Raw genomic sequence first — 22,905 nt, forward strand, 5'->3', positions numbered from 1 at the left:
GGGGAAGGATGTAGTTTAAATTATGTGGGCATTGCCAGTTTCCACAAAAAGCGGGGTGAACGTCCATTCTTGTTCGCTGAGTACCATCTTGGGATGAGCTGGCGTTTTTATTAGGTTATTGTGGGTAGCTGTGACTCATCACTAAGCTGCAGGACCCAGATTCATTCCAGCGTCAGAACTCTGCTCGCAGTTCTAAAGCCACTAATCCACTCGGCCACCGTTGAAAGTTTCTCACGAAATCTCAAGCACAACCGCCCGCCGGCTAACACTTCTCGTGGTCCCGTGGTTTCCCAGAGAATTAGCACTAGCTGGCACAGGAGGCGCATTGGTCGGGTTACAGAGGACGGCGGTGTGTCACAAGACGTTACGTAACGGTGGCTCGTGCCAGGTTTTTTACTTTTATTTTTCAGTCTGTGCAGGTAAGAAACTACTTCTTAAGAACAGAGGCCTTTGTCTCCCACATCCTGCTTGGAGCCCAGGCTTTCCGAGTGGAGGTTGAGCTCTGTGTCAGATAATACAGACATGTCTGGTGTTAGCCAGGCATGGGGTACACGCTTGTAACCCCAGGACTTGGGAGGCTGAGACAAGAGGATCACAGGTTCACGGCCAGCCTCAGCTACTTAGTTTCAAAATAAGAATAAAAAGGGCTAAGGGTGGAGGTGGGGGTGGAAGGCCCTGCTTCCCAAGTCCCAGCACCGCACGCACACTAAGGTGTCTACCGCTGCTTCCATTCTCCTCCTTAACACATCACCTGCAAAGGAAAACCTTACCCACAAAGGAAACACCCACAAATCAGGACCACTGAAGGCCACGACGTGGTTTTTGTTGTTGTTGTAGTTGTTGTTGTTTTGTATTGAGGGTGGAACCTAGGGGCTTTTCTACCTCCGGGCTATACTCCCAGACCTATTTTATACTTTATTTGGAAGCAGGGTCTCACTAAGCTGCTGAGAGCCTCACTAAGCTGAAGCTGGGGTGTGTGTGTGTGTGTGTGAGACTAGGGATGGAATCCAGGGGCCTTCTCCTCTGGGCTACACCCCCAGACCTATTTTATATTTGGAAACGGTCTCGCTAAGTTGCAGAGGCTGGCTTTGAACCTGCCATCCTCCTGTCTCAGCCTCCCCAGTACTGGGATTACAAGCAGGCGTCACCACGCCTGGCTCTGATGTGAAATTGTATAAAATATAAAGACTTTGAAGTGAGAATCACTGTATATTTTTATTTTTTACCAGGAGTTACTTTAAAATCTTAAAACTCTTATAAAAAACAGTGGACAGGAAAGGCATGTCGTTACATGAGAACAGATTGCGTAACGTTTTGCTGTTTCTCAAACCCTCAAACCCCACATGTTGGCAGTTAAATAGAAGAGGTGCCCAACCACGGGCAAGTTGCCTCAGGCCGCCGTGGGCACTCGGTGGCACTGCAGGTTAGCCTGTGTAAAGCTGGCAGGGAGCGGGCACGGCGCTGCCCGCCTGTGACCCCAGCCCTTGGGCCGCTGAGACGGGAGGATCGCAGGTTTGATGCCAGCCTCGGCAGCTTAGCGGGACCCTCAGCTACCTGGTTTCAAAGTAAAAAACAAAGGGCTTGGAGTGTCGCTCAGAGGTAGGATGTCCTGGTTTCGATTCCTAGTGCCAAAACAAAACAGGAAAACATGTTAGCAGCTGAATGAACACAGATTGAGCTGGAGAACTCGTAACGGGCTTTTTCCTGCACAGAAAACTTCTCCCAAGGAGCCTGATGGCCTCGGAGCGAGTGGTGCTCCCTTGACAAGCAGCGTTCCGAGACGCGCGGCTGTGCCGATGGTTCATTTAGAAACGCTGCGGCCTCCCTGCCTCCCTCCCAGCCACCAGCACCGCCCTGCCCCTGGCACCAGCGCGGCGTCTAGCACCAGGCTGTGCAGTCGCTGCCGCTGGCCGCGTCCTCGTCGCTGTCGCTTGCCACGGCCAGGCTGTCGGGAGGAGGGCCACAGGGTTCTTGCTGGCCAGAAGAAACCGCTCCGAAGAACAAGCAAGAAAACTAGAAGGGAAGAGCACGCCCTGTTGGAGCTGACGGGCAGGGCCTCCGCTGCTGGGCCGGCTCGCTCCTAGACCCCGCCCTGCGTTGGGACCAGTGAGCCAAGTCCCGATCGGGGGTCACCAGGACTGAGACAGCGGGGCCTGCGCCATCCCACGCCCCCTCTCTCGTCTGTCCTCCTCTCCTTACCCTACCTTTGTTTATCTGTGTGTGTGTGAGGTGTGGGGATTGATGCCCAGGGGCATTCTACCTCCCAGCTACACTCTCAGCCCAATTTTTTGTCTAATTCAGAAATAGGTCTCAATAGGTTGCTGAGAGCCTCACTAAGTTCCTGAGGCTGGCTTTGAACCTGAGATCCTCCTGTTTTAGCCTCCCAAGTACTGGGATTACAAGTGTGCGCCACCATGCCTGGCTTATTTTTTATTTGGAAATGGGGTCTCGGGAAGTTTCTGAGGACCTTGATGAGTTGCTAAGGCTGGTTTCAAACCTGCACCTTCCTCCCTCAGCCTCCCCCAGCGTACAGGAGGACAGCCATGGTCACCCTCCAGTCCCTCCCATCCAGGGCCTTGGCCGACGCCCAGCTCTTCCCCAGCACAGCTTCCTAATATGTGCAGCTCAGCTCAAATGCCAGCTTCAAAGGGAACACACACCTTAAATCTCCAAGGACCCTGAGCTTTTCATTACACTTGTCACACCGTGTGTGTGTGTGTGTGTGTGTGTGTGTGTGTGTGTGTGTGTGTTACTGGGGATGAAACCCAGGGACATTCTAACTCTGAGCTACACCCCCAGCTCTGTTTTTTTTGTTTGTTTGTTTGTTTGTTTTGTTTTGTTTTTTATTTGGAAACAAGGTCTCACTAAGTTGTGGATGGTCTGAGTAGCTGAGGCCGGCTGCGAACCTGAGATCCTCCTGTCTCAGCCTCCCAAGTCCTGGGATTCCAAGCGCCCACCACTGTGCCCGGCTGAGTCTTTACTTTGGAATTTCACAAGATGGGAAATGTGGAGTAAATGCAGCTGTAGCGGTTCTCGTGCTCACAATTCAAGTGCCACTTTTCTGTGCCGAGGATGGTGGTGCACACCTGTGGTCCCAGTGCTTAGGAGGCGGAGGCGAGGATCACAGCTCTGAGGACAGCTTCAGCAAAGAGTGAAACTCTCGCCAGGCTAGTGAGACCTTGTTTCAAAATAAAAATAAAATAGGGCTGTGGTGTAGCTCAGGGGTAGAATGCCCCTGGGTACAATCCCCCCATTACCAGAAAAAAAGTAAAGATCACTTTTCCTAGTGAGGAAGCTGACAGTTCTAGTGAATTTCAGGGGCCTGAAGCAGAAACACAATTCTTGTTGTTGGGTTGCCCGTGAAAAGCAGGCACAGTATATGTGACCAAAAGAATCATTTAGCCAGGCGTCGTGGCGCACGCTTGGAATCCCAGTACCTGGGAGGCTGAGACAGGAAGACCGCAGGTTCAAAGGCAGCCTTTGCAATTTAGCAAGGCCCTCTGCAACCCAGTGAGACCCTGTTTCTAAAATAAGATATATATATATATATATATATATATATATATATATATATATATATATATAAAAAAAATTAGGCGAGGGGTGCAGCTTAGAGGTGGGATATCCCTGGGTTGATCCTCAATACCAAAAAAAAGCGAGCGAGCTTTGGTGGCTCACTGATAGGAAAAAGAAAAGGGCGGGGCGGGGCGTGCAGGCCTGTAGCCCCGTATTTAAACGGCTGAGACAGGAGGATCTCAGTTCGACCAGCCTCAGCAACTTAGTGAGACTGTTTGAACGTAAAAAATAAAAAAGGCAGCCAGGCGTGGTGGTGCACACTTGGAACCCCAGTACTTGGGAGGCCGAGACAGGAGGACTGCACAGGTTTTAAGCCAGCCTCAGCTACTGAGTGAGGCTCTCAGCAACTTAGACCTTGTTTCCAAATAAAATAGAAAATAGGTCTGGGAATGTAGCCTACAGGTAGGAAGCCTCTGGGTTCCATCCCCAGCACCACAAAATAAATGATAAAAAAGACTGGGAGTGTAGCCTGGAGGTAGAACATCCCTGGGTTCCATCCCCAGTACCAAAAAAGAAAAAAAGAAAGAAAAGCAGAGCTCATTGGAGCGGGACTGGTGCTCACCTTCCTGAGCGGCAAGCCGGGCCCTTCCTCTGCGGAGCTGAGGCTGCTCTCCGGCACCTCGCAGGAGCCGCGCGCTCTGGCCCCCTTCTTCACAGGGCTGGCCTCGCTCCCCACTGCAGAGGCTCCGGGTTTCTCCGGGGAGCTCTCCCGAGGACGGAGCCTTTTCCATGCTGCTTTTCTGGAGAGACACTCTGGGGCCTGGCTGGTGACGTTTCCATCAGCCTTGGAATCTGAACGCTCCACATCTGACCTAAGGTATCAATGGAGAGTAATTCTTTTTTTTGGTTCTGGGGATGAAACCCAGGGGCATTCTACCTTTGAGCTATATCCCCAGCCCTATTTTATTATTTATTTATTTACTTGCGGTACTGGAGATGGAACTCAGGGGCTTTCTACCTCTGAGCTATACCCCCTGCCCTATTTTCTATTTTTTATTATTTATTTATTTTGGTGGTACTGGGGTTCCTGGAAGCCCTTCTACCTCCGGGCTACACTCCCAGACCTATTTTATATTTTTATTTGGAAACAGGGTCTCCTAAGCCAGCGCAGCTCTGGCTTCAAAACTGCACGATCCTCCTGTCTCCGCCTCCCAAGCGCAGGGATTACAGGCGTGCGCCACCACTCCCAGCTCCCAGCCCTATTTTTTTATTCTTTATTTTGAAACAGGGTCTCACTGAGTTGTAGAGGGCCTCACTAAGTAGCTGAGGCTGGCCACGAACCTTGATCCTCCTGTCTCAGCCTCCTGAATGCTGGGATTACAAGCGTACACCACCATGTCCAGCTTCCCAGCCATATTTTATTTATTTATGTATTTAAGTTTTTTATTTGGAAACAGGGTCTCACTAGGTTGCTGAGAGCCTCACTAAGTAAGTGAGGCTGGCTTTGAACCTGCGCGATCCTCCTGTCTCAGCCTCCCAGTACTGGGATTACAAGCGTGCGCCACCACGCTGCTTACTTTGAAAATATATAACTAATGCAGTCATGCAGGAGGAGGAGGATGATAGCACTGACTTAGCGAATGTACTAAAATAACAGAACTAATCATTGAAAGTCAACGGAAGCCGGGTGTGGTGGCGTACACTTGTAATCCCGGCACTTGGGAGGCGGAGACAGGAGGATCCCATAGGGACAGTACGTTATATGGTAACAGGACCAAGTGAGGGGAAAAGTTATGTAACTCCTAGAAATCTGTATGATAAAGTCGTCGTCATGAAAACTCACTTTCAGGCTGGGCGTGGTGGCGCACGCTTGTAATCCCCGCACTTGGGAGGCAGAGACAGGAGGATCACGCAGGTTCAAAGCCAGCTGCGAGCGCTGGTTTAGGAGACCCTGTTTCCAAATTTAAAAAATGTAAAAATAGGTCTGGGAGTATAGTCCGGAGGTAGAAGGGCTTCCAGGAACCCCAGTACCACCAAAAAAAAAAAAAAAAAAAACTCAGTTTCATAAGCAGTGATACTGGGCGGACCTGCTGCAGCCTGTTTTGTGGGGAAATCAGAATATAAGACCTGTCGTATAATCCTAATCATGGCTCTGGTTTTGTTCTGGTACAAGGGATAGAACCCAGGGCCTTCGACCTCCAAGCTACACCTCCAGCCCCATTTGATTTTTTATTTGGAAACAGGGTCTCACTGAGATGCAGAGGTGTCACTAAGTAGCTGAGACTGGCCTTGAACCTGTGGTCCTCCTGTCTCAGCCTCCCAAGTGCTGGGATCACAGGTGCCCCGCACAATGGCTCTGAGTACAATTTCTGAGGTCACATTTTACTCCTCGGTGGTCTCCCTGGCGAGGGCCACTGAATGACTGGGGAATAAGGCAGCGTGGCATGGTGTGGCGTGGCGTGGCGTGCCCGATCAACAGGTCAGTTGAAAGCCAGCTTTAAGCCAGGCATGGTGGCGCACGCTTGTAATCCCCGCGCTTGGGAGGCGGGGACAAAAGGATCGCGCAGGTTCGAAGCCAGCCGCGCTGGCTTAAGAGACCCTGTTTCCAAATAAAATATAAAATAGGTCTGAGAGTGTAGCCCGGAGGTAGAAGGCCCCTGGGTTCCATCCCCAGTACCACCAAAAAAAAAAAAAAAGGCAGCCTCACCTTCTACGTGTCTGGGAAAGACACAGCGACGGTGGCGAGGACGCCCTGCTGAAGGCGTCGGTTGATGTTGACAAGATGAAGTCAGCTTCCAAGAGCATGTCTTCAATGCTCAGCAGCACAGGCCTGAAGGGAAGCCAGCAGAAACGAAAGTCACTGTGTGCGCAGGTGCGGCCCCGAGGACGGAACCCAGAGGGGTCTCCTGCAGCGCTGCACCCCGGCCCTACGGGGTTTTATTATCTTAGTTTGAAGCAGGGTCTCACTAGGCTGATGAGAGTCTCACTGCTCGCTGGGGCTGGCTTCAAACCTGCCATCCTCCCATCTCAGCCTCCCAAGTATTGGGATTACAAGCATGTGCCATCACGCTTGGCAAAACAAAATTCATTTTCTGATGGACATTTTTATTTTTTATTTTTTTGTGTGTGTGGTACTGGGGTTCCTGGAAGCCCTTCTACCTCCGGGCTACTCTCCCAGACCTATTTTTACATTTTTATTTGGAAACAGGGTCTCCTTAGCCAGCGCGCGAGGCTGGCTTCGAACCTGCGCGATCCTCCTGTCTCTGCCTCCCAAGCGCGGGGATTACAAGCGTGCGCCACCACGCCCGGCGGTGATGGACATTTTTAGAAACAAAAAGAGTAGACTAAAGAACACATTAGAAAATGATACTCAGCCGGGCGTGGTGGGTGCGCTCGTCATCCCAGCACGCGGGAGGCTAAGACAGGAGGACCGCGGTTCGCAGCCAGCCTCAGCTACTTAGGCCCTTTGCAACTCAGTGAGACCCTGTTTCAAAAGAATAAAAAATAGGGCAGGGGGTGTAGCTTGGAGGTCAAATGCCCCTGGGTTCCATCCCAGACCCACCAAAAAAAAAAAAAAAAAAAAGAAAAGAAAATGATACTTAATTCTAGTGTAAAAGAGAAACAGAACAAGTATGTCATTTTGGGGGGTGTATTGGTATTGATGATTGAACATTGAATCTAGGGGCATTCTATGTAAACACTAACCTAGACTCTGAACTTTTTTTTTTTTGCAGTACTGGGGGTGGAACCCAGGAGCATTCTACCTCCAAGCTACACTCCCTGCCCTATTTTTATTTTATTTATTTATTTATTTATTTATTTATTTATTTATTTATTATTTATTGGTGGTACTGAGGGTGGAACCCAGGGGCTTTCTACCTCTGGGCTACACTCCCAGACCTATTTTATATTTTATTTGGAAACAGGGTCTCACTAAGTTGCTGAGAGCCTCACTAAGTAGCTGAGGCTGGCTTCGAACCTGTGCGATCCTCCTGTCTCAGCCTCCCAAGCGCTGGGATTACAAGCGTGCACCACCATGCCCGGTGCACCACCATGCCCGGATATTCTTTATTTTAAAACAGGGTCTCACTGAGATGCAGAGGTGCCACTAAGTAGCTGAGGCTGGCCATGAACCCCCAAGATCCTCCTGCCTCAGCCTCTCAAATGCAGGGATTACAAGCGTGCGCCACCACGCCCGGATCTGCAGAGGGTTTTATTATCTATATGTAACAAAAGGAAAGAAACACTCAGCAGAGCTCCCATGGACATACTTTCCAGGAAAATCAAAATGAATGGCTATAGGAACGTGTGTGGCTTCCGAGAACATCAGCACTCCCTGTGAGAAGGAAAGAAGGAAGAACTTGAAATCTTCGTTTAAAAAACACCAGTGAAAATTGGAAGTTAAACTTGACACAAATATTGGTTTACCTTCAGTTCTTTGAAGCAAAATGTTATTTCAGTATCCAATCCGATCTGAAAGAAGTCAAACTCCTCTGCGCCCACAGACATCTCGCTATATACAGAATTGGTCAAATCTGTTTCATGTTACAGGAGAATAAAGAAAAAATTAGTCCCAGAAGTATTTGTTGAATTTTAATGGGAAAATACAACCATAAATGGTAGGTTAAAAATGGCCAGGGCCAGCCGGGCGTGGTGGCGCACACTTGTCATCCCAGCATTCGGGAGGCTGAGACAGGAGGGTCGCAGTTCGCGGCCAGCCTCAGCTACTTAGGCCCTCCGCAACTCAGTGAGACCCAGTTTCAAAATAAAGAATAAAGCCGAGCGTGGTGGCGCACGCTTGTAATCCCCGCACTTGGGAGGCTGAGACAGGAGGATCGCACAGGTTTGAAGCCAGCCTCAGCTTCTGAGTAAGGTTCTCAGCAACTTAGTGAGACTCTGTTTCCAAATAAAGTAGAAAATAGGTCTGGGAGTATAGCCTGGAGGTAGAAAGCCCCTGGGTTCCACCCCCAGTACCACGACCAAAAAAAAAAAAAAAAACCAATAAAATATAGGGCTGGGGGTGTCGCTCGGAGGTAGAATGCCCCTGGGTTCCATTCCCTGTACCGCAAAAAAAAAAAAAAAAGTCCCAAGCAACTTGTCCCACGCAAGTTTTCCTGTTACCAAAACTTCTCCCCAGCCAGGTACCACGGCCAGCACCCGAGGCGCAGCCCGCGATGTTGGAGGGAGGATCCCTTGAGACCAGGAGCTGGGGAAGGCGAGGCCCTTCTACAAAGCAGAACCCCTCGGTTCCAACTGACGACGTCTGGAAGAGGACTTCAGGAGTATTCACATTTATGCCTTAAGTATCTGCCATCTGGAACATTTTTCATTTCTAATTAGAACGTATTTTTCTCCTTAGGTTGCTCAAGGTCATCTCAGCTGGCTTGCGGCCTCAGTTTTGCTTTATGGTGACCTCTAACAGATGTTAAGGGACGAGAAGTAAGGCGCGCTTCTCCTCTTCTTGGTATTGTGGGTCGAGCCCAGAAGCAGTCTACCTCTGAGCCGTATACACTCAGCCTTATTTAATATTTTAATTTTTTTGAGGTACTGGGAATGGAACCCAGGGGCATTCTACCTTTGAACTACATTCCCAGACCTACTTTATTTTTTTTATTTAATTAATTTATTTATTGCAGAACTGGGGATAGAACCCAGGGTCATTCTACCTCCAAGCCAAACCCCCAGCCGAATTTTATTTGTTAGTTTTATTTATTTATTTATTGCAGCACTGGCGATGGAACCCAGGGGCATTCTACTTCCTAGCTACACTCCCAGCCCAATTTTATTTGTTAGATTTATTTATTTATTTATTTATTTATTTATTTATGTATTACGGTACTGGGGATGGAACCCAGGGGCATTCTACCTCTGAGCTACACCCCCAGCCCTATTTTTTAAGCTTTATTTAGAAATGGTCTCACTGAGTTGCAAAGGACCTCTGTAAGTAGCTGAGGCTGTCCACGTACCAAGATCCTCCTATCTCAGCTTCCTGAATGTTGGGATTTCAAGTGTGCGCCACCACACCTGGCTAAAGCCAAGGATTTGAATCAATCTCTCGCTCTCTCCCTCTCTCTCCCTCTCTCTCTTCCTCCCTCTCTCTTTCTCTTCTCTCTCTCTCTCCCCCCCTCTCTGTCTGTCTCTCTCTGTGCAGGGGTTCTATCCCCAGAGGCATTCCACCTCCCAGCTATACCCTCAGCCCTGTTTTTTTTTTTTTTTTTTTTTTTTTTGTACTGAGCATGGAACCCAGGTGCATTCTACTTCTGAGCTACACCCCCAGCCCTATTTTTTATTTTGTATTTTGAAACAGGGTTTCACTGAGTTGCAAAGGGCCTCACTAAGTAGCTGAGGCTGTCAGCGAACCACAATCCTCCTGTCTCAGCCTCCCCAATGCTGAGATTATAAGTGTGCACCACCACGCCTGACTCTTATTTTTATTTTTATTTTTATTTTTGAAACAAGGTCTGGCTAGGTTGACCTGGCTTCAGTGAGTAGTGAAATCCCCTCCCACTGAGCCTGGGATTATAGGCATGGGCCATTTTCCCTGGCTTTTTCAGAACTTTCCATAGGCATATTAGCCCATGCTTATAATGTCAGTACTTGGGAGACTGAGACAGGAGGGTTTCAGGTTTATGGACAGCCTCAGCAACTTAGTGAAGTCCTGTTTCAAAATAAAGAATAAAATAGAAGCCGGGTGTGGCAGCACACGCTTGTCATCCCAGCATCTGGGAGGCTGAGACTGGAGGATCGTAGTTCGCAGGCAGCCTCAGCTACTTAGTGAGGCCCTCTGCAACTTAATGAGACCCTATTTCAAAATAAAGAATAAAAAATAGGGCAGTGGGTATAGCTCAGAGGTCAAATGCTTCTGGGTTCCATCCCCAGACCTGCAAAAAAAAAAAAGGGAAGAAGAATAAGACAGGACTTGGGGTGCAGCTCGGAGGCAAAATGCCCCTAGGTTCCACCCCCACTATTGCAAAAAGAAAAAAGTAATTTTGCGATTATTGTATGACTCACTGCTTTTTGACCTGAATAAATACAATGCTAACACTATGCACCACGCTGCCGATGCTGAAGGCGGCAGGAAGGCGGAGCCGCGGGCGGGGCGCACCGGCGGGCAGGGTCCTCACCCAGGGACTCGTCGCTGCTGCTCTTGAGGCAGAAGCTCAGCGGAGTCACGGCCAGGGTCACTTCCTCTTGACTCGGTGGGAAAAGGACAAGTGCCTCAGCAAGCAACCTAAGAAGTAAGGAGAGTCTAACGTCACAGACAAAAGCCAAACAGGCATGACCTTTGTTGTTGTCGTTGGGTTTTGCGGGTCTGGGATGGAACCCAGGGGCATTCTAGCTCCAAGCTACACCCCAGCTCTATTTTTTAGTCTTTATTTTGAAACAGGGTCTCACTGAGTTGCAGAGGGCCTCGCTAAGCAGCTGAGGCTGTCCGCGAACCACGATCCTTCCATACCAGCCTCCCAAATCTTGGGATTACAAGCATGCGCCACCAACCTAGTGGGACCTGTTTCAAAACAAAAAATAAGCCGGGCGTGGTGGCGCACGCTTATAATCCCAGCGTCTGGGAGGCTGAGACCGGAGGAATGTGGTTCGCAGACAGCCTCAGCTACTTAGTGAGGCCCTCTGCAACTCAGTGAGACCTGGTTCCAAAATAAAGAATAAAAAATAGAGGTGGGGATGTACCTTGAAGGTAGAATGCCCCTGGGTTCAATCACCAGTACTGCAAAAAATAAAAATAAAGAATGAGCTCGACGGCCGTGGTGGCACACACTTGTAATCCCAGTACTTGGGAGGCTGAGATAAGAGGATCGAGGTTTGTGTCCGGCCTCATCTACTTAGTGAGACCCTGTTTCAAAATAAAGAATAACCAGGCATGATGGTGCTCGCTTGTCATCCCAGCATTTGGGAGGCTGAGATAGGAGGATCATGTTTCATGGACTGTCTCATCTACATAGTGAGGCCCTCTGCAACTCAGTGAGACCCTGTTTCAAAAAAAAGGAATAAGCCGGGCGTGGTGGCGCACGCTTGTAATCCCCGCGCTTGGGAGGCTGAGACAGGAGGATCGCGCAGGTTCGAAGCCAGCCGCGCGCGCTGGCTTAGGAGACCCTGTTTCCAAATACAAATGTAAAAATAGGTCTGGGAGTGTAGCCCGGAGGTAGAAGGGCTTCCAGGAACCCCAGTACCACCAAAAAAAAAAAAAAAAGGAATAAAAAATAGGGGTGGGGGTGTAGCTCGGATGCCCAGTACCGCCCAAAAAAAAAAAAAAAAAATTAATGAAGTAGGACTGGGGTTATAGCTCAGAAGTAGAATGCCCCTGGGTTCAATCCCTAGTATCAAAAAATAAAAAATAAAAGTTGGGGCATCAGTCCTTCACTCTGTGACCATACCATATTTAAAAAAAAAGAAATATTAACAAGGCAGGTGTGGTGGTTCACACCTGTAAAATCGGTACTTGGGAGGCTGCGACGGGAGGATCTCAGGTTCACAGCCAGCCTCAGCAACTTAGCAAGCCCTTCAGCACCTTAGTGAGAACCTCAACAACTTAGCAAGACCCTGTTTCAAAATAAAACATAACATGGGGCTGAGGGTGTAGCTCAGAGGTAGAATGCTCCTGAGTTTAATCTTCAGTGACAAAAAGAAAAAAGGGAGCTAGGCGTGGTGACGCACGCTTGTGATCCCAGCGTTTGGGAGGCTGAGACGGGAGGATCGCGGTACGAGGACAGCCTCAGCTACGTAGTGAGGCCCTCTGCAACTCAGTGAGACCCTGTTTCAAAATAAAGAATAAGCCGGGCGTGGTGGCGCACGCTTGTCATCCCCGCGCTTGGGAGGCGGAGACAGGAGGATTGCGCAGGTTCGAAGCCAGCCGCGCTGGCATAAGAGACCCTGTTTCAAAAATATAAAATAGGTCTGGGAGTGTAGCCCGGAGGTAGAAGGGCTTCCAGGAACCCCAGTACCACCAAAAAAAAAAAAAGAAAAAGAAAAATAGGGCTGGGGGTGTAGCTCAAAGGTAGAATGCCTGAGTTCATCCCCAGTACCGCAAAAATAAATAAATTAATTAAAAATTAAAACAAAAAGAAAAAATAGAGAAAGAAAGAAAGGGAAAAGAAAAAATAAAACAGGAACGACAGAGAACTCATTACCTGGGCTGTACCATGAGCATATTAGTACACATATTCTTCTGAAAATTAACTTGCAAAGGCTTACTGTCTTGAAAATGCACATTATGGGTTCTTCTAATACCTTCAAAAGAATAAGGCAACCTCTTCATGTTAAGTAAAAATAATCAGATCTTACAAATCTCTAAGTTTCACAGCCAAATTTTGTTTTGTTTTCTGGTCCTGGGGATTGCACCCGGGGGCATTCTACCTCTGAGCTACAGCCCAGATCTATCTTATTTTTTATTTCAAAACATGGTCGTCTCAGTTGCACAGGGCCTCATGAACTTGCTGAGGCTGTCTTTGAACTTGTGATACTCCGGCCTCAGCCTCCCAAATACTAGGATTGCAAATGTGTACTAGGATTGCTCTCACAGGCAAATTAAAGCAACAGAAAGGAATCTTTTTTTTTTTTTTTTTTTTTTGGTGGTGGTATTGGGGGTGGAACCCAGAGGCTTTCTACCTCCGGGCTATACTCCCAGACCTATTTTATACTTTATTTGGAAACAGGGTCTCACTGAGTTGCTGAGAGCCTCACTAAGTAGCTGAGGCTGGCTTCGAACCTGTGACCTCCTCCTGTGTCAGCCTCCCAAACGCTGGATTATAACAGAAAGAAGTCTTTACCATGGGCAGGAGCCTGCAGTGTGGGGCAGCCTGTTCCTAAACGAGGGGTGTTACCGCCCCCTAATGGACACCAAGCAACTCGCTCCCTTCTGAACAAGGCGCAGCCCCAGGTTCCCTTGAAACACTGGTAGTTCCCCTTTTTTTCCTTCTTTTCTTTCTTTCTTTCTTCTTTTTTCTTGTGGTACTGGGGGTTGAGCCCAGAGGCATTCTACCTCTCAGCTACACTTTTCAGCCCTATTTTGGTTTTTGCGTTTGTTTTTGAAACAGGGTCTCACTAAGTTGCTGAGGGCCTACGTTGCTCGGGCTGGCTAAGAATCTGTGATCCTCCTGTCTCAGCCTCCCAAAGTAATGGAATACAGTGCAGCTCAATGCCTGGCTCTTATTATTATTTTTTTTGAAACAGGATCTAGCTAAATTGCTAAGGCTGGCTTCCAACCTGCAATCTTCCTGGTTCAGCCTACCAAGTACTGGGCTTACGGCTGGGCGCCACCACGCCAGGCAAGTGGCATACATTTTATATACATTCTCTGTGATCATCACACTATCCCTATGTGGTAGTGACTTTATCTCAGAAGAGAAAACCACAGTTGAGTGAGATTAAATGACTTCTGAAGCCAGGTGCAGTGGCACACACCTATAAGCCCAGTACTTGGAAGCTGAGACAGGAGGATCACAGGTTTGAAGACAGCTTCAGTAATTAGTGAGACCTTCAGAAACTTAGCAAGACCCTGTTTCAAAATTAAAAAAAAAAACCAGCTGGGCATGGTGCATGCTTGTAATCCTAGTACTTGGGAGGCTGAGACAGGAGGATCCCAGGTTTGCAGTCAGCCTCAGCAACTTAGTGAGGCCCTCTGCAACTTAGTGAGGCCCCCTGTTTCAAAATAAAAGAGTAAAATAGGATTGGGGGTCTAGCTCAGAGGAAAAATGCCTTTGGGTTCATTCCCTAGTACCACCCCCCCAAAAAAAAAGAGAAAGAGAAACAATGGGTTTCGTTGATTTTCTGAGAGTCTCTACATTGCTGAGGCTGCCTCACACCTGTGATCCTTCTGTCACAGCCTCTCAAGTACAGGGATTCCAGGTGTGCACGATCACACCAACCTCTACTCGAAGTCTTGACAGGAAGCTTGAATATTCTAAACACAAAAAAATATTAAAAAGAAGCCGGGCATGGTGGTGCACGCTTGTCATCCCAGCATTCGGGAGGCTGAGACAGAAGGATCGTGGTTCACGGACAGCCTCAGCTACTTAGTGAGGCCCTCTGCAACTCAGTGAGACCCTGCTTCAAATTAAGAATAAAAAATTGGGCTGAGGGTGTATCTCAGAGGTTAATGCTCCTCGGTCTCATTCCCAGTACCACAAAAAAATTAAAAAGAAAACAAAATTTAAACCACTTTGACTTACACCTACCGTGTCTGCAGAAGAACTGAATAACGACTTTGCCCTTGTCCGATCGGGTGGAGATTTTGCACTTTTCCACATTTCTTTCAAGGGAATTCAGATATCTAAAGATGGGCAGAATGGACTGCAACACAAACACATGGTGCATATTAAGAATGAACGTGACCCGGTGTGGTGGGCACGCTTGTCATCCCAGCACTCGGGAGGCTGAGACAGGAGGATCACGGATCGCGGTTCGCGGCCAGCCTCAGCTACTTAGTGAGCCCTCCGCAACTCAGTGAAACCCGGTTTCAAAAGAAAGAATAAAAAATAGGGCTGGGGGTGTAGCCTGGAGGTAGATGCCCCTGGGTTCTATCCCACGTACCACACACACACACACACAAAATGGACTGAAGCTGGGGGTGGTGGCGCACGCCTGTACTTAGAAGGCTGAGACAAGAGGATTGCAAGTTCAAGGACAGCCTAAGCAACCTAATAATTAGACACTATTTCAAAAATAAAGTGGGCTGAGGGTATAGCTTGGAGGTAGAACATCCTTGGGTGTAATCCCCAATAAACACACACACACACACACACACACACACACACACACACAAAAGTATGTATATTCAAAAATGAGAGCATTGTCCTGCAGATTATGTGAACTGCAAAGTATAGAATATGTGTTATATCCCATTTAATGAATATTTTTCATAAAAGATAATACCAGAGCTGGGCGTGGTGGCGCATGCTTGTAATCCCAGTGTTTGGGAGGCTGAGACAGGAGGATCGCACAGGTTCGAAGCCAGCCTCAGTTACTTAGTGAGGCCCTCTGCAATTTAGTGAGACCCTGTTTCAAAATAAAGAATAAAAAAATTAGGGCAATGGGTATAGCTCAGAGGTCAAATGCCTCTGGTTCCATCTCCAGACCCGCAAATAATAATAATAATAATAAAAAAATACCAGAAGCCAGACTCTGTGGCACATACTTATAATTCCAGTACTTGGGGAGGCTGAGACAGGAAGATCACGGGTTTAAGGCCAGCCTCAGCAATGTAGTGAGGCCCTCCGCAACTTAGCAAGACTCTGTTTCAAAATAAAAAATAAAATAGGGGCCAGGTGTAGTGGTGCATGCCTGTAATCCCAGTACTTGGGAAGCTGAGACAGTAGGATCACAGGTTCAAGGACAGCTTCAACATAGTGAGATTCTCAGCAAACCAGAGACACCCCGTTCCCAGACAACAACAACAAAAACCAAGTTAAAAAGGAGAGGGGTGAGCTCAGAAGTAGAATGCCCCTGTGTGCTTCAGTCCGCAGTACCAAAACAAGAAAAGAAAAAGGGAAAGGGAAAAGAAAGAATAAAACCAGTCCAGTTAAGCCAGGCGTGGTGGCGCACGCTTGTCATCCCCGCGCTTGGGAGGCAGAGACAGGAGGATGGCGCAGGTTCGAAGCCAGCCATGCTGGCTTAAGAGACCCTATTTCCAAATAAAAATATAAAAATAGGTCTAGGAGTGTAGCCCTGAGGCAGAAGGGTTTCCAGGAATCCCAGTACCACCAAAAAAATAAAAAATAAAAAAATAAAGAATTAAAAAAAAAAAGCCAGCGTGGCGGCGCACGCTTGTAATCCCCGCGCTTGGGAGGCTGAGACAGGAGGATCGCACAGGTTTGAAGCCAGCCTCAGCTACTGAGTGAGGCTCTTAGCAACTTTGTGAGACCCTGTTTGCAAATAAAATATAAAATAGGTATGGGAGTATAGCCCAAAGGTAGAAAGCCCTTGGGTTCTACCCCCAGTACCACCAAAATAAATAAATAAATAAATAAAATAAAATAAAAATAAAATAAAATAAATAAAGCAGATACTAGCCGGGCGTGGTGGCGCACGCTTGTCATCCCCGCACTTGGGAGGCTGAGACAGGAGGATCGCACAGGTTCAAAGCCAGCCTCAGCTACTTAGTGAGGCTCTCAGCAACTTAGTGAGACCCTGTTTCCAAATAAAAATATAAAATAAGTCCGGGAGTATAGCCCAGAGGTAGAAAGCCTCTGGGTTCCACTCCCAGTACCACAAAAATAAATAAATAAATATAAAAATAAAAAATAAACCAGTCCAGTTATATTTACCTTCATTCCCAATTTGCAATTTAAATGCAGTGTTCTGTCTTTCTCATTCATTTTCTTTGTGGCCGACCACTGATAATGTTGAAAAAACATGGGCGAGAACAGGACGCACCCGTATGCAGACCGACAGGAATTCGTAGATCTTAGGGCGAGCTGGAAGGTGAGACAGCCATGTACAAGAAAACCAACTTCCTTTTCTCTTTATTTGTTGGTTCTGGGGATGAAACCCAGGGCATTCGACCTCTGAGTTATATCCCCAGCCCTGTTTTACAACAGGGTCTCACTAAATTGCCGAAAGTCTCACTACTTGCTGAGGCTGGCTTTGAACCCGTGATCCTCCTGTCTCAACCTCCCAAGTACTGGGATTACAGGTGTGCACCACCACACCCGGCAATACCAACTTTATTCAGGTGATTAATTTTTTCTTTTTTCTCTTTCTTTCTTTTTCTTTTTTTTTTTTTTTTTTGTACTAGGGAAATAGGGACTGACCCTAGGCATTCTACTTCTGAGCAATACCGCCAGCCCTTTTTTTATTCTTTATTTTGAAACAGGATCACACTATGTTGCGAAGGGCCTAAGTAATTAAGGCTGTCCGCAAACCTGTATCCTCCTGTCTCAGCCTCCCGAATGCTGGGATTACAAGCATGTACCACCTTACCTGGTTCCTATTTTTTTATTATTTATTTTGTGGTACTGGGGGAGGGACCCAGGGGCCTTTCTACCTCCAGGCTACACTCCCAGACCTATTTTTTATTTTATTTGGAAACAGGGTCTCAGTTGCTGAGAGCCTCACTAAGTAGCTGAGGCTGGCTTCGAACCTGTGTGATCCTCCTGTCTCAGTCTCCTAAGCACGGGGATTACAAGCGTGCGCCACCATGCCTTGCTTATTTTTTATTTAGAAACAGGGTCTCATTCAGTTGGGGAGGGCCTCACTAAGTAGCTGAGGCTGCCCACAAACCTGGGAATCTCCTGTCTCAGCCTCCCAAGTACTGGGATTACAAACCTGTACCACCATGCCCAGCTTGATTTACTTTCAAAATAAAAAATAAAACAGAGTTGGAAGTATTGCTTGAAGGTAAAATGCCCCTGAATTCATCTCCAGTACAAACAAGAATTAAAAAAAGAAAACCAAATTTATTTATTTATTTATTTGCAGTACTAGGGATAAGACCCGGGGACATTATACCTCTGAATTATACCCCCACCCCATTTTTTATTCTTTATTTTTAAATTTTTAAAATTTTTATTTTTTGGTGGTACTGGGGGTAGAACCCAGAGGCTTTCTACCTCCGGGCTACACTCCCAGACCCATTTTATATTTTATTTGGAAACAGGGTCTCACTTAAGTTGCTGAGAGCCTCACTAAGTAGCTGAGGCTGGCTTCAAACCTATGTGATCCTCCTGTCTCAGCCTCCCAAGTGCGGGGATTACAAGGGTGCGCCGTGGCTTATTCTTTTTTTTTTTTTTTTTTTTTTTTTGCGGGTCTGGGGATGGAACCCAGAGGCATTTGACCTCTGAGCTACACCCCCTGCCCAATTTTTTTTTCTTTATTTTGAAACTGGGTCTGAGTTGCAGAGGGCCTCACTAAGTAGCTGAGGCTGTCCGTGAACCGCGGTCCTCCAGTCTCAGCCTCCCGAATGCTGGGATTACAAGCTTGTGCCACCACGCCCAGCTAAAATATTTAGATTTTTATGTGGCTTCTCCCCCTACTTCACCCTGTGGTACTGGAGATTGAATCCAGGACCATTCTACCTCCAAGATACACCCCAACCCTCTCTCTTCCTTCCTTTCTTTCTCCTTCTCTCTCTCTCTCTCTCTCTCTCTCTCTCTCTCTCTCTCTCTCTCTCTTTCTTTCTGTTGATTGGAAACAGGGTCTCACTAAGTTGATGCAAGCCTGAGTGGCTTAAGCTGGCCACAATCCCATGATCCTCTTGCCTCAGACCTGTCTCAGACTCCCACATACTGGGCCTTTTGTTTTGTTTTTGTGGTATTAGGAATTGAACTTAGGAGCATTCTACCTCTGAGCTATGCCCCCAGCCCTATTTTTATTTTTGCTTGGAAACAGGGTCTCGCTAAATTGCTGAGGCTGGCTTTGGACCTCTGGTCCTCCTATCTCAGCCTCCCAAGTACTGGGACTTACAGGTGTGCACCACCACGTCCCATTCAAAAACGCCTTTCCTACAGGCCTGCTGCCTCATGCCTGTAACCTGTACTTGGGAGGCTGAGACAGGAGGATCACAGATTGAAGACAGCCTCAGCAAGTAGTAAGACTCTCCTTAACCTAGTATGAGCCTGTTTCCAAATAAAAATAAAATAGGGCTGGGGGTGTTGTTCAGAGATAGAATACCCCTGAGTTCAATCCTCAGTATTATGAGAAAAGAGAGAGAGAGAGATGGAGAAAGAGAGAGATAAAAAATAAGGAGGAGAGAGGAAGGAAAGGAAGGAAGGAAGGAAAGAAAGAAAAGAAGCAAGCTAGGCGTGGTGGTGCGCACTTGTAAGCCCAGCCTTCGGGAGGCTGAGACTGGAGGATCGCGGTTCGCGGGCAGCCTCAGCTGCTTAGTGAGGCCCTCTGCAACTCAGTGAGACCCTGTTTGAAAATAAAGAATAAAAATAGGGCCGGGTGTGGTGGCACACACTTGTATAATCCCCGCACTTGGGAGGCTGAGACAGGAGGATGGCGCAGGTTTGAAGCCAGCCTCAGCTGGCTTAAGAGACCCTGTTTCCAAATAAAATATAAAATAGGTCTGAGAGTGTAGCCCAGAAGTAGAAGGCCCCTGGGTTCCATCCCTAGTACCACAAAAAAAAAAAAAAAAAGAATAAAAATAGGGCTGGGGGTGTAGCTCAGAGGTAAAATGCCCCTGGGTTTAATCCGAAAGGCAGGCAGGCAGGCAGGCCAGTCTATTTTTCCCTAATAGGCATCTCTCGGCCATCAGCTGTCTATGGCGGAGCTTCTGGACCTGGGCTGAAGGACACTTACACCTTTGGCAGACGGGTCCAGCCACAGATCCTCACTCACTCGTGACAGAGCTTGGACTGCTTTCCCAAACACTATGGAGAAAAGAAAAAGGTGGTCGTGACATTCTTTTTCTCTGCCAATAAAGACAAGCCACAGGCGATTTCAGCACGCAGAGGAATCGATTCACAATTAACAGCGGGGCTCCCGTGAACAAGCTGTCCCTGCGGGCCAAATTCTTCAACACACTCTCAACTGAGCTCTAACCCAGGGTCGCTCTACCGCTGAGCTACGCCCCAGCCTGGCTTCGACTGAACTCTTTGTCCCTGCACCCATCCATCAGCTATCGGCGATGTGGACATTACTGGCAACCACTGTACCCAAGCTCTGCTGCCTGTTATGCCAGACACGGTTCGGCCCGGTTCTGCCCCTCACTGCGGCACACACGGACTGCGCCCGCTGCGTCGCGTTCAGCCTCTCCTTGGCTTCCAGTACGCTCAGGTCACCCGGGAAGAGCTCAATGTCCATTCTGTGTCAAGTCCTAGACTGGGAACATCTGTACAGCAAAGAGCCGGGCGCCGTGGCGCGCGCTTGTCATCCCAGCACTTGGGAGGCTGAGACAGGAGGATCTCACAGGTTCGAAGCCAGCCTCAGCTACTTACTGAGGCCCTCAGCAACTTAGTGAGACCCTGTTTCCAAATAAAATAGAAAATAGGTCTGGGGGTATAGCCCAGAGATAGATAGAAAGCCCCTGGGTTCCATTCCTTGTAACACACACACACACACACACACCCCTAAGAGACGAATTGTTCAATTGATCCATACAGTGCTTTGTAGACCTTCATAGACTAACATAACAGTACATTGCTTTTTTTTTTGGTGTGATAATGGGGGTGGAACCCAGGAGCTTTCTACTTCTGGACTATACCCTCAGCCTTGTTTATTTGGAAACAGGGCCTTGTTAAATTGCTAAGGCTAGCCTCGAATTTGCAATCCTCCTGTCTCAGCCTCCCAAGTACTGGCATTGCAAGCATGTGCCACCACACCTAACTAAAATTCAACACAATGTTTTCAGATGTCTGTAGTGTTGTATGGCGTTACTACTATGGTAAGCCAATTTCCATGCTAATGTTCTGTCTCAGTATTGGAGATTGAACCAAAGGGCACTCTGCACTGAACTACGTCCCCAGCCCTTGTGTGTGCAGGGCGGGGAGGGGGCTTCTAAGCTTGAACTCCAAAGAGTTCTACCTCTGAGCTGCACCATCAGCTTTTTTTAATTTTTTGGTGGTACTGGGGGTGGAACCCAGAAGCTTTCTACTTCTGGCTATACTCCCAGACCCATTTTATATGTTATTTCGAAACAGGGTCTCACTAAGTTGCTGAGAGCCTCACTAAGTAGCTGAGGCTGGCTTCGAACCTGCGCGATCCTCCTGTTTCAGCCTCCCAAGCGCGGGGGTTACAAGCGTGCGCCACCACGCCCGGCTTATTTTTGGTTTTGAAACAGGGTTTTGCTAGGTTGCTGAGTCTTGCCAAGGTGCTAAGGCAGGTCTTTTTTATTGGGGGGGGGGTGCTGGGGATTGAACCCAGGGGCATTCTACCTCTGAGCTACATCTCCAGCCCTAATTTTTATTCTTTATTTGAAAGTAGCTGAGTCTGGCCACGAGCCTGCAACCCTCCTATCTCACGTACTGGGATTACAAACTAGTGACACCAGGCCTAAGGCTGGTCTTGAACCTATGATCCTCTTGTTTCAGCCTCCTAACTACTGGGATTACAGGTATGCGTCACCATGCCCAGCTCTCAGCCCTCTTTTAATTTTTTAGAGACAAGTTCTCACTAAATTGCCCCAAATGGCCTCAAACTTATGATTTTCCTGTTCGTTTCCCAAATCACTGGGATAACAGGTGTCCACATACCTGGTTTATACTAATGCATTGTGTGTGTGTGTGTGTGTGTGTGTGTGTGTGTGTGTGTGTGTGTGACTGGAATTGAACTCGAGGGTGTTTGACCTTAGAGCTATCTCCCTAATCGTGTGTGTGTGTGTGTGTGGTGCTGGGGATTGAACCCAGGGGCATTCTCCCTCCAAACTATACCCCCCAGTCTGATATTTTATTCTTTATTTTGAAACAAGTTCTCACTAAATGGCCGAGGCTGACTGAGGACCTGGGATCTTACTATCTCAGCCTCCCAAGTACTAGGATTACAAGTATACACCACCTGCTAGGCTCACTAATACTTGTGTGTGCGGTACTGGGGATGGAACCCAGGGGCATTCTACTTCTGAGCGACACCCCCAGCCCTGTTTTATTTATTTTGATAGAGGGTCTCACTAAGTTGCAGGAGCCTCAGGAGGTTGCTAAGACTGGCCACAAACCTGCATATTCCTGCTTTAGCCTCCCAAGTACTGGGATTACAAACATGCGCCACCATGCCCAGCTCACTGACACAGTTCTAAACTTGGTTTAGAAATAAATGCATTTACCAAAAAAAACAAAAAAGTGTATGAAAACCGGGCGTGGTGGGCACGCTCGTCATCCCAGCATTCGGGAGGCTGAGACAGGAGGATCGCGGTTCGCGGACAGCCTCAGCTACTTAGTGAGGCCCTCTGCAACTCAGTGAGACCCGGTTTCAAAATAAAGAATAAAAAATAGGGCAGGGGGTGTAGCTCGGAGGTCGAATGCCCCTGGGTTCCATCCCCAGACCCGCAAAAAAAAAAAAAAAAAAAAAAAAAAAAAAAAGCCGGGCGTGATGTCACGCTTGTAATCCCAGTACTTGGGAGGCTGTGACAGGGGGATCGCAGGTTCGAGGACAGCCTCAGCAGTAGCGAGATTCTCGGCAACCTGGGGAAACCCTGTTTCAAAAAGAAAAAAGAAAAAGGGGCTGGGGGGTGTGGCTCGGACGTGGACTGCCCCTGGGTTCATCCCCAGCACCCCTTCCCGTAAAGATCAGGCCGATGTTCTTCTCTGGGTAGCGTCCTCTTGGGTCCTCGCATTCTGTCCCCGACCCCTCCTCCTGGCCTCCGCGCGGCGAGTTCGAGGCCCGACGCCGGCAGCCCTGCGCAGAAACAGCAGCGGGGCGTTCGCCCGCCGGAAGAGAAAGGCTGCTCCACCTTTCACCTGACTGCCACTCATCGCGCACTTGAGCATGGCCGCGGGCGCCGCA

The 22,905-nt window shown here is 48.1% G+C and overlaps 1 protein-coding gene across 1 annotated transcript; it reads right to left on the minus strand.

Annotated features, from left to right (window-relative positions):
• Positions 1-1,878: 1,878 nt before the first annotated feature.
• Positions 1,879-22,889, minus strand: RAD9B (RAD9 checkpoint clamp component B; the record flags this gene model as incomplete). The annotated part of the gene is made up of 11 exons (XM_080717575.1): positions 1,879-2,013; positions 4,139-4,388; positions 6,224-6,346; positions 7,788-7,852; positions 7,945-8,051; positions 10,641-10,747; positions 12,660-12,759; positions 14,706-14,820; positions 16,794-16,943; positions 19,768-19,838; positions 22,853-22,889. The coding sequence occupies 11 exons, from the start codon at positions 22,887-22,889 to the stop codon at positions 1,879-1,881; spliced, it is 1,260 nt and encodes a 419-aa protein (XP_080573701.1).
• Positions 22,890-22,905: the final 16 nt, after the last annotated feature.

This window comes from Muscardinus avellanarius (genome assembly GCF_963383645.1).
Source record: "Muscardinus avellanarius genome assembly, chromosome: 21".
Taxonomy (NCBI): Eukaryota; Metazoa; Chordata; class Mammalia; order Rodentia; family Gliridae; genus Muscardinus; species Muscardinus avellanarius.